General features: G+C 39.8%; 1 protein-coding gene across 1 annotated transcript; it reads right to left on the bottom strand.

Moving 5' to 3' along the window:
* Nucleotides 1–264: 264 nt before the first annotated feature.
* On the bottom strand, nucleotides 265–4,136 carry Il22 (interleukin 22). The gene is made up of 5 exons (XM_048418833.3): nucleotides 3,908–4,136; nucleotides 3,090–3,155; nucleotides 2,830–2,973; nucleotides 1,884–1,949; nucleotides 265–734 (listed from the first exon to the last, which is right to left on the bottom strand). Exons 1-5 carry the CDS (start codon nucleotides 4,091–4,093, stop codon nucleotides 657–659), a joined length of 540 nt encoding a protein of 179 aa, XP_048274790.3. The 5' UTR covers nucleotides 4,094–4,136; the 3' UTR covers nucleotides 265–656.
* Nucleotides 4,137–11,768: the final 7,632 nt, after the last annotated feature.

Genomic DNA, 11,768 nt, shown 5'->3' with positions numbered 1-11,768 from the left:
GTTTAACAATATAATACTATGACTGTCTCATTTTCATAGATCAAGCATAAAGTTATGAGACTGATCAGATAACAATGGAGATGATAATATTTCTGAATAAAGAAGAAAAAGCACAAATACAGAGGATTTATGATATTCATGTGTTTATTGAAGCCAAAGATATCCTGTTTCTATAATATTATCATAAATACTATTTTTCTTATATTCAAATAGCAACATCAGATAATGTTTCTATAAATAAATCTATATTAATAAACTGGCATAAATAAAATGCATAGTTATAATAAATAAACTTACATAAAGTATTGATTATGGAAATGGAATTACATACACTTTTTTCTAAAAGATTGAGAAGTAATCTATTGTGGAAATAATCAGTTTTTGAAAACATTATTTTTCTCTTGCATCATCAGTTGCAATAAAATATTATTAATGAATCTTTGTGATTAGAAAGCACATCTGGTATTATAGACAACATGACAACATTGATTTTCTTTTTCAAGTGAACCAGGTTTCATCTAGAATCTTCTAATGATGGCAGAATTTAGCTTCTCACTTTCCATTACTAAAGAAAAAAAGGTCCTTTCAGGAATCTTATTGTTGTATTTAACAGGCAGGAAGGGTCAGTTAGAGACTAGTTTTCTAGTCTCTCCAGCTCAGACACAAGCATTTCTCAGGAACATAAACAGCAGGTTCAGTTCCCCAATGACTTTGATCTCTCCACTCTCTCCGAGCTGTGAAAATAAAAACATACACTGATTTGAAGACTTCTGTGGTTATCTAAGCAGGAGCTAGTTATAAGGAGATAAGGAAGGAGATAAAGAAGGAAATAAAGAAGGAGATAAGGAAGGAGAAAAGGAAGGAGGTAAGGATAGGCCTAGTGCTGATAATTCCTTCAACTATCACACCAATTCGCAAAAAGTCTCACTTTCACTGCAGTCAATGGTGCTTCTGGCTTTGGTGTGAGTCATGCTTGCTGACCTGAGCCTCCCGCTACTGTTCTTGCCCCCAAAGAGACCACACAGTGATGCTGATCATTACAAAGTTACACACTAGCTCACAGTAGATAAATGCTCACTTGTTGAGGGTGTGAAGGAAAAAACTAAAAAATGAAAGTAAGGCATAAGAAAAGGGTTTCCAAGTCACACTTCAATTCCACTGCAATAAATCCACAACTAATATTTCTACTCTTTTGAAACCACACAAAAAGCTGAAAGGTTATCCACTCTTGTTTTTAATCTTAAGTCAGTAGCCATCAGGTACTATATTATAATTCCGATTATAGCTATTAATATCAGTGATTCCAAATATTCATCCTATATGCAAGTCCGACTCCTTTGTTACTGTTCTGGGTTGACTTTTGCCACATTTTAGAGCATCAGTTTAGTGACCTCAAAAGTCACATCAAGTAAGCTTGCACCCCACTTTCTGATTTTCAGTGCACGCAGTCTTCAAATTATATAAATCAGTGGGAACTAAGACTTTCCCAACAAAATAATCCTGCTGAAATAATTACATACGGCTGCTGGGTAAGGGCTGAGTTAGGACTCAAGAGTGCTGCCTTCCATGATTGTCTCTGCCACCAGCCATCCTTGGAGCAGAGGCTGATGATACTAGTTGAGCTATATTAAGTTTTTTACTAGCTATAGAATTTATGACGTACAAATTTAGAAACAGACTGAAATGTATATATATATACACACACACACACACACACACATATATATATATATATATATATATCCAGTTAGATGCATATCAAGTAATAGATCACATAGTAGAAAAATCAAGTAAAATGTTACAAAGGAGAAAAAGAGTAGAAAAATCAAATAATGTTATGTTTCTTCTATTAAATGGCTTAGCACACCACCTATCAATAGTACCTGTTTAACTGTTTCCTTCAGTGTTTGTATATTCTTCTGGATGCGCCGGCCATCACCACGGATGTGCTGCAAAATAAAACAGGACTTACGAACAGAATCATGCCGTGTGCAAGCACTTCAGGGCTTCTGAGGCGCGTGACCATTCACCTGGGATAGAGGCAGTCAGTAATTTTTGCCCACAGTGACCTAGATTTCACTGGTGACCTAGATTCTCTGAGCTCTTTTATTCTCTGGGACACTGAAATCCAGGTACTTCCCTTACAGAAGAGCTGTCCCTGTCGTTGGGGAGTCCTACTGAGGTTTCTACCGGTAGCAAGAGCAGTAGAAAGGAAACCTAAACTGAACCTCATCAAAGGTGGGAGCAAAGCCCAAGAAATGAGCATGAAGCTTCCTATGTGAAAAGTGGGTCCTCCGGTCAATGTAAGGGCTCCCTCAACCTGCCCACTCCTTGTGGACATGGTCCACAGTTTTGGGTGTCTGGAGGTGTCAAGCTTATATGCTGATGTTTCTCAGCTTCCAGTTCCAACAAAAAGGAGTACACCTTGCACAACACAAGTCAAGAAAGCTTCCTATCTCCCCCATTCTCTTCAACTTTTGCTCTGTGCCATTCCCTCCCCACAAGCACTTCTGCTTGATGGATATATTTCCACATCTAGGCCTTTTGCTTACAATTCTCAACACCATTCTCTTTATTCATAGCTTGAGTTGCTTTCCTTCCACAGGTAAAACTAATAAGTCCTTACCCCTACAAACTTAAACTAAACGACTCAAGTTAAAGCCAAAGTCACCTGCTGACTGATTTCAAGTGGCCTGTGATGTCACTGAAAACTGCCAGTCTCACTGTCAGCCTTGGGAAGGAGAGAGGGGCGGACCACAGGCTCTAAATGGAATAGGAGAGGAGGGAAGAAGGTGAGAGCAGATGCATGGAGCCAAAAGAAAGACTTACACAGGGACTGAGCTGGCTGCTTAGCTTGGTCAGGAAGGATACCACCTCCTGCATGTGGGGCTGGAATCTGTCTGATTGGGGGATCAGCACTTCTTCAAGGGTGAAGTTGAGTATCTCCTTCATCAAGTAGCATCGATCCTGCATCTAAAAGTAGAAAGGGAGTAGCAGAGGTCATATTACAGGACATCCCAGAGGATCTGTCAACTACTGCAGCTAACCAGGAGCTGAAATGCTCCCTGCTCACCACAGTGAGAACTTACTTTGACTCCTTGGAACAGTTCATCCCCAATGAGCCGGACATCTGTGTTGTTATCTGCAAAGCTAGCCTGGAAGAAAGAAAAACCTTTGTTTTTGCTGTGTTGATGAGGAAGAAGAAGAAATGTATGTTCCTACAGGGTCCTATGTCCACACTGAGTGCGTACACTCCCATAGAGTCTAATGTCCAGACACTGAGTGTGTACACTCCCACAGGGCCTAATGTCCAGACACTGAGTGTGTACACTCCCACAGGGCCTAATGTCCAGACACTGAGTGTGTACACTCCCACAGGGCCTAATGTCCAGACACTGAGTGTGTACACTCCCACAGGGCCTAATGTCCAGACACTGAGTGTGTATGCTCCCTCAAGGTCCAATGTCCAGACACTGAGTGTGTACACTCCCACAGAATCTAATGTCCAGACACTGTGTATGTTCCCATAGGGTCCAATGTCCAGACACTGAGTGTGTATGCTCCCTCAAGGTCCAATGTCCAAACACTGAGTGTGTACACTCTCACAGGGCCTAATGTCCAGACACTGAGTGTATGAGTTTGGAAGATTGCACAGAGAAGTCAAAAGTCATTAACAAATGATTTTCAAATAGTTCCTCTATGGATAAAATGCAGAGTATGCATCCTAAAGGTCAAATAGAAAAGGGTTTTGATTAAGATTAGGTCTTCAAAGCATCTCCAAAGAGACGTAGAAAGTCTCCAGCTATGGAGATAAAGTGTGGCTAAAGAGCTCACAGTGCTCCAAAGAAAATGGTGAGGGCTCCTTGAGTTCCAAGTAGCTATGAAGAGAAAGTGAGATGCCTTTTACCTCCTCGGCTAGCATGAAGGTGCGGTTGATGAAGTACGGCCTCTGGAAGTCAGAATCATCAATCTTGCAGTGGGAAGTGACCGGCAGTGCGGCTGCCTTCTGGGCCCACAGGGCAGTAAGAATCAGGCAGCTGGCGGCCAGAATCCCCATCAGGGAAAAGCTCATGGATTTCTGCAGGCCAGCCATCACAGAGACCTCAAATGTGAACAGCTGATAACGGAGGAAGAAGAGCCTGTCAGCAAGAGAGCAAGAGGCGAAACCATGAGGGAAGTGAGTTAGTTGGGTAGTGTCCCACCAGATAGTCCGTTGCTGCAGTTTGTACACTCACCTGCTTGGGTGCCTCTGCTTGTGATAGGTGAGGCAGAAGTTGCTGCTTTTATAGCCATCCGGACACCCAAATTTTTGGTATTCTGAACCATATGACATCAGACATTATCTAATTTCCAGGTCTGTCTTCTGAGAACTCCCTAACCACCCTAGGAGGCCACAAAACGTCGCCTCCTGTTCGTCCCACCTTGAGAAGCGAAGCCTTTCCTAAAACGTCACTACACGAGCCCAAAGGTGCTTTTGCAGACAAATCCCAGAAATCTCCTAAACTCTGCATATTTTTCAAAGAAAACAATTGCTTTGTCGTCGTAGGTTCCGATTGAGTGTAATAGCCTTTGATCTCCTGTAGTAACTGAGTCAGCGTTTTGGTCACAGACTCATTTTCCTCCCAACTTCATAGATTCTTATCTCTTCAGAAGTGACCAGAAATAAAAGACCCATGCCCTATATTCTGTGCTTTCCAATAAGCAACAATAAATCTTGGAGATTATTTTGATTGTTAAAATAATTTTACCTCATTTTTTCAAGTATACAGAATTCTAAACTACAACTGGGCTTTAAACACAAGTGTGTTGGCTAATGTAGCCGTTTTCTCACAAGTCCCATTCCCACAGAATATTCTCATACAGAGACCATTTTTGAGTGAGCAAACAGTTATGGTAGGTGAAAATATTCATGAAATCATAACCAGGATCAATTTAAGTTTGGAAATATTGGTAGTGAACAATTCAGTCAACATTTTTAATGTAGACTTTTAATAAATTAATACTATATGTGCACATTCTGAAGTTTTATTTGTGTGCATACAAGTCTTAAAATATCATTTCTAAAAAAAACTTACAATATGTTGTATTATACAGGTGGATATCTGAAGAAGAAAATCTAAAAAATACAGGAATTGCAGGCTGACTTGAATTCATTGTAAATCCATTTAATCCCAAAGAACACCTTACAACTAAACTGGAAGGTTTCTTCCCAAGCAGTGTGAACAGGGAGGAAGAAAGGCTGTCATTAGGCAAGTGTCTAAGGTAGGAGAAAGAATTGTGAAATAATGAAAATACTTTGGGGAGACTTTTCTTCTCACAGCTAATTGAGATCAAAAGTGTTGAAGACCCGAAGAAAGAACTCAAATGACCGTAGGATCTGGATCTCTTTAGAGGTGCCAACGTGAAGACCCCAAACAACATGAGGATGTTAGCATTTTGATGTAGCTATCGGAGACTCAAAGGGGGTGACAGTAAATAACCACAAGATCTCACTCATAGGTAGAATTTAAAAACACTAAACTTGGAGCTGGAGAGGCGTCTCAGTGACTAAGAGCACTTGCTATTCTTCCAGAGGACCAGGGTTTGATTCCCAGCACCCACACGATGGTCCACAACTATCCCCAGTTCCAGGGGATATGACATCCTTTCCTGGACTCCACAGGTACCAGGGAGTGTGTGGTTCACAGACACACACATACAAAGACTGATAATTTAATTTTTTTAGTAAAAAGATTAAAATATTGATGCAGAAAGTAGAAAGGCAATTTTCAGAGACCAAAAGTGAGATGTTGGGAAGAAGTTAATCAAAGAGCATAAAGTATCAAATAAAAAGAAGAATGTGTGCTCAGGAACTCTGTTATACAGCAGTTAACTGTAGTTGATAGCAATATATTATGTGCTTGAAGACTGTTTAAGTCATAGATCTCAAGTTTACTTGCCAGAAAAAAAAATTAGCATGTTCGTTAATGCTGATGTTAGCTCAGCTTAGCCATTCCACACTGTATCTACTTGGTCAAAATACCATGTTATAAATATATGCTATGGTTGCTTTTCATTTTAAAATTAGTTTTGTAAAACCTTAAACAAATGCTAGACATTTTGGGGAGTTGTTCATGAACCCAAGACTAGATAGATAGATAGGTAGGTAGATAGATAGATAGATAGATAGATAGATAGATAGATAGATAGATATCTGATTGCCTAGCAAATGAAGCACTGTGATCTTTGGCCAGAACCGTGTGAAATAATAGTATGCAACTTAAGCTATTTTTGGATTATATTGGCATTTGTTGGTTGTCTTGGGAAACCAGCAAGCATGCATAAATTTATTTCCATTGGAAAACAAATTTTGACACCACTGAACTATATGTTTTGGATGAGACTCTTTCATCTTTGAAACTCGAGCTGTAGCAATGTTATACCCTCAGAGGGCACTGATAAAAACGTACTAAATGAATGTGCATTTATTTAAATAATTTACCACCATTGGGGAAATAGAGGCTGTTTGCCTTCATGGCTCTTCTTAAGTTGGAATTTGACCTGATTCTCCCTACTAGCTTCATTCTTGTCTCAGGATAGGGAATAAACAACTGCAAGAAAAAAAATCAAAAAAAATGAAATAGAACAACAGAAAATTGCAAAACAGTCTTTAATAGCCATACATATACCTTACATTATGTTTCCAACGGATAGACCATTAACGTCAGTGTTAGCAGACTGGGATTTCATGAGTTTGACTCAGATCCATTAAAACAAAATGTAACGTGTGTAGGTTTCTGAACAGTTGCAGAGAGAATATCAAAAGTGGTCACTGTTAGGTTGCAGATGTAGTACATAGATGCTCCTGTGAAAACAAAAGCAAGAGACATATGTACTGAACAACCTCTCATCACAGCAGACTTCCTCCCCTGTGGTCTCTTCATGAACTTTCAAGTTACCCCAGGTAAGAAGGAGCATGAGCATCAAGTCCCCAGATCCCAGGCAGACTATCCTCAGGGCTGACCTCGATGCCAGGAGGAGCTAACCAGGATTCGAGCCTGAAGGTCAGCTCTTGCAGCTTCGTTCTCTGTGCCATTCCTAGCACCTAGAACAGTGCCCTGCATGCTGCAGATGATGAATAGATTTTTAATGACTGAATGAATGAATCTATCTCTCATTTGTTGACTGATGCTTAAAAATCTATATCTGGGATTGCAACCTGTAAAATACAAATCTCAGAGGGGCAGGAAGACTTTTAACATCTCATATATATTCATCAGACTTCTTATTCCAAAGTGTCTGAACATTACTCCTTATGAGCTATGTACATATTTAGTATGCATTTCTATGTATGTATTCTTCTGAGACAAATAGCATTATTTAGTGTATGCAATTATTTTTATCTTATTGCAACAGTTTTCTTTCTTGCTTTTTCCACCACTAAGGTCTTGCAATCTGTGTTGCTATGTGCAGCCCATACTTCAAGTTTAGCATTACAGATTATATCCACCACATTTTATTTACTCATTTCCCTATGACAAGAACCTAAAAAGCCCCCAATTACTCACAAAAACAGATGCTGCAACACTAAGCAACCTCACCCAAACCATTTTCTATGTATTTTTTAAAAGAATTTAAAATATCTTTAAAAGAATGTAAAAATGTAAATGTAAATGATGCTATTCTCTTGATCAGAATGCACTTTCCCTTGGCAAACTTTTATGGCTATTTTCATATCCCACACTCTGTAGAGGTAACCCCCAAAATCATTTATGAACCAGGTTAAAATATCAGAGGCCCCAGGCATTTTGGCCTCAGGCAAAGATGAGATAGCCAAGAGGCCCAAGTTGGACTTTCAGTCAAGGAAGAAACTGCTTGCTTTTCTTTGCAGTGTTTTGACCCTAATATGCCTGGCCAGTTTCTACCTTTCCATTGTTCCTCCTTCTGAAGAGGTGACCCTAATTGCCAATATGGAATTGGGGGTAACCCTTCTACTTCTTCTAGTTGAATGGGAGCATCAGGTGTGACAGCCCATGACCCTTCCAAAGGCCCCACGAAATGTTTCTGTGGTTTGATTTGTACAAATGTCAAATGTATGAACAAAAGGAAGTTATTTTAGTGTATGCAATTATTTTTATCTTTTTGCAACAGTTCTCTTTGTGCCTGGAGAGAGATGTGAAGAAGTAAAAACAAGAGTTAATAACATTAAGATTTCTAGGCAGGGAACAGGGGAAGCCAGACAGAGGAGGTTTTTAAAATGTCACAACTCAAAGTCCATTAGAATCTCTTGAGGAGCTCTGAAGAGGTATCTTTTGGACTCTGAATGATGAACTTCAGCATTTTGACAGCTGTGGAATTGACTCAAAAGACTATAAGATCCCTCATAGATGGCTTCTAGGGAGAGAGAGAGAAGAAATTTAGCTATCATTCAATTTTTAAGTTAAAACAGCGTTGGGTCTGTCTCTTTTGCTTGCAGGTAGGCATTGCAGTGTTGAACTGACCCAGACCCTAAAGCAGTGGTTCTCAACCTGTGGGTTGTAATCCCTTTAGAGGAGTCACATATCAGATCTCCTACATATCAAATATTTACATTAAGATTCATAACAGTAGCAAAATTACAGTTATGAAGTAACAACGAAATAATATTCCGGTTGGGGACCACCACACCATGAACTGTTTCAACACTGCAGCGTTGGGGAGGCTGAGGACCACTTGCCTACAGTCATATCTGAGCAGCGTTTTCCTTACCACGAAGGAAGTCATCAGTGAGAAACAGCTACCTAAATTGCATCTCATACGGATTTAAGTTCTATGTCTGGGAAGTGTAATCCTTTGGATTGTTGAAAAATCACTTTAATCATTTATTAGACTTTCTGTTGAGTGTTTAAGACCATCAAATGGACAAAATTAGTCATTTTTTATTGTTAAAGTCAGTTGAGGATTTGATCCTCAGAAGTCACTTGGGTTTGAGAAGCAGCTCTGGCTCCTCCGGCCTTTCTCTTACCAGTGGCCCCATCTGTGTGAGGAGAAGTCAAAGTTTTCCCTCTGTGATGACCCTCCTTTTTGTAGACTGGATGCTGGTGAGAGTCCATCCAGCATTGTCTTAATGACCTGCCTGAACAAGAGAACAGGTGACTTTCCATGGTTACAGAACATCTCAAGAGTTTCTCCACTGTCCCCTGAGACCTCATTGACCTTGGAGAACAAGAGTCAAAATCGTGTCCCTTCAAACACCTCTGCCACCATTAGCATAGATTTCAGTGTTGTTGTTGAATGCCTGGGTCAGTCCAGGCAAGACTACTAACCACTGTGTAGTGTTTAGATAAAGATTGGGCAAAGTTCAAACTTCTAAGTAAACTTTAATTAGAATCACACCTTTGTTCTTTATGCCAGTTACAATTGTTACTAAGAGAAGAACAGTTAAATGGAGGCTTGCCTGACTTTTGAGCTTAGAAATTTTAAAATTTTCTATATGAGTCTTGTCTTTTACACATCTTAAATAATTTACTCAGACATTTATAACTTGTATAAGGTTTCAGCATTATTTCCCATCCTGGGATCATCCAGCCATTTTAATCTTCATAGGCAAATCATTTTCTTACGATTTGATAATGATTTTGTTGAGAGTACTAAGCAATATCTATCCCTCCTTATAAGGTTCCAAAGACAAATATTCAATTCTTTCAAGTGTTCATCCTGGAGAGCCCATGAATTTATTGAGCTTGCTTGCAGAACACGGGTAAGGAGTTATTGACAGGAGCATGGGAGATTTAAAAGCAATCATATTAGAAAGCCTTCATTTAGCATGAATAACTGCTTCTCTATAGGCAAATAGGTAAAGCCCTCTCCCTAGTTTTCCCTGACCTATATACTCTATCTCCTCCACAATTTCAAGCTGCACACAATTAGGGCAGAATTGAGTACTTCTGGCTTGGAGAAGTGACTGATGTGAGGTCCAATCTCTCTGCCCACGCCCTGCTTCTAAGAAGGAGCATTAGCCATCTAAAAGCCCAGCTGCGGTACTTTTTTCAGACAGGCACAGCTGAAGTCAGAAGATGCCGGTTGACTGACTTACAAGACAGTGCCTAGCAGCAACACCAATACCACCTTAATAAAAGAATTTATCCAAACTACAGACATACCATAATATAATTAGTACTATCCGTGGAGATTCTGCTAAAGTATGGGCTTAGTAAGTTTCCAGGTAAACCTTAAAGAAAACCCCAGCTTGTCAGAACTGTCTGTAAACACAGCAGAGAGTGATCTAGTGTTTTTGGTTCTGAATGAGTGTGGGCAGCAGAGAGAAGCGGCAGACACACAGCAAAATATCAACTAAGGAAACCCTGTTAGGACTACAATGATGGGGTTACTGTTTAAAGTTTGTTGTTGTTGCTGCTGCTGCTGCTGTTGATGGTGACGACAGAGCGTCCTCGCTGTCTTCTCTGTGAGTGAGGATCTCATTAGACATCTTACTATAGCCATTTTTATAACATGAGCTAAGCAGCAGTAACTACTCTTGGACATAGTTTACCTTTGGCCACTCTAAAGAACACAACGCCTTTACGCTTACGCTGTTTTACTGTTCTTTGTCGCTGTCACAGGGGTAGCCTGACTCAGGAAGGAGTCTCTGAAGGATGCTGTTGAGACCACCATGTTGTATCTGAAGCAGGAGAGCCAAGTCCCTTTTCCAAAGCCACCTTCCCAGTAGCTCGAACAGCACATGAGCACTTGTCAGTATAATGTATACACAACAGAATTCACTGCTCAGTACAACTAAACAGAGTGGCTTTACTGGACAGGAGATATGCTGTTGAGTCCAGGGATAGCTGGCTGGACCCAAAGCACTTTCTCTCTTTATAACCCATATAGATTTGTCCAAATAAGGCTTACCATTTGTTGTATTGGGTATTGGGAATGGAAATTAACAAGAGATGGAAAATACGTTCTTCCTTTTAGAGTCCTACAAGAGATAGAGCAATTAATTTTGAAGGGTTGCCCTCTCTAAGCTCATGGATGATTGGCAGTTGGCATCCATGGTCAAAGAAGATGAAGACAACAGAACTACCTGCCTTTACCAGTTTCTAACATTTGACCCTCACTGGTTAGACCAGAGGTAATCATCTGCTTATATTATTGTACCAATAATCAGTCAGTTTGTGTCTGTAAATGGAGAAAAACAACCTGAAAAGCTTAATAAATACTCTCCCTCCTATAAATATCAATTTGTAGGATAATGTAATACTAAAGTTGGTAATTTCTCATTAGAGGCCACTTTTTCCTTTGGTCTAATTTTAGGCTTGAGTGCAGAAAATTATCGGCCATTCCTTTACCCAGTCTTAAGTTCTATGACTCTAAGAGATCACAATGGGTAAGGACACAGTCTAGGGGCCTTTTTTTTTTTGATGACTCCCCATCTGTAAAACAAAAGACAATATACGGGAACATCTTCCAGGTTTTCTTTATCTCCCTCTCCAGAGCATCCTATGGAGATTTTCCTAGATCTTCTTTATTTCCTCATGAGAGAAGGAGGCACCTATCATATTAATCACTTCTTTTACCTATTTGGTCCTAAGCACCTGTACCCTCTCCTTCCTCATTAATACCCATAAAGAAGGGGAGCCTATTTGAATTTTTCACCATTATTGAAGTGACCCTGTGACCTTAATGAATTCTTTCTGCATTTATCCTGGTATATCTTATCCCAACCTGCTCAGGACTCATCTTTGAAAAGAGTCCTATGGAGTAAACAAATCTCACATGTCAAGAAAGTCACCCAACTTCTGATTATT

This window comes from Myodes glareolus, chromosome 26, assembly GCF_982192425.1.
Source record: "Myodes glareolus chromosome 26, mMyoGla1.1, whole genome shotgun sequence".
Classification (NCBI taxonomy): Eukaryota; Metazoa; Chordata; class Mammalia; order Rodentia; family Cricetidae; genus Myodes; species Myodes glareolus.
The sequence above is the reverse complement of the archived record's forward strand: the minus strand, read 5'-3'. Positions and strand labels throughout refer to the sequence as shown.

Coding starts and splice junctions, on each gene's coding strand:
- Il22 (XM_048418833.3), bottom strand. CDS start 4,093: ATGGCTGGCCTGCAGAAATCCATGAGCTTTTCCCTGATGGGGATTCTG. Junction 3,156..3,907: donor CCTTCATGCTAGCCGAGGAG/GTAAAAGGCATC, acceptor TCTTTCTTCCAG/GCTAGCTTTGCAGATAACAA. Junction 1,950..2,829: donor GCAGCCAGCTCAGTCCCTGT/GTAAGTCTTTCT, acceptor TTTATTTTGCAG/CACATCCGTGGTGATGGCCG.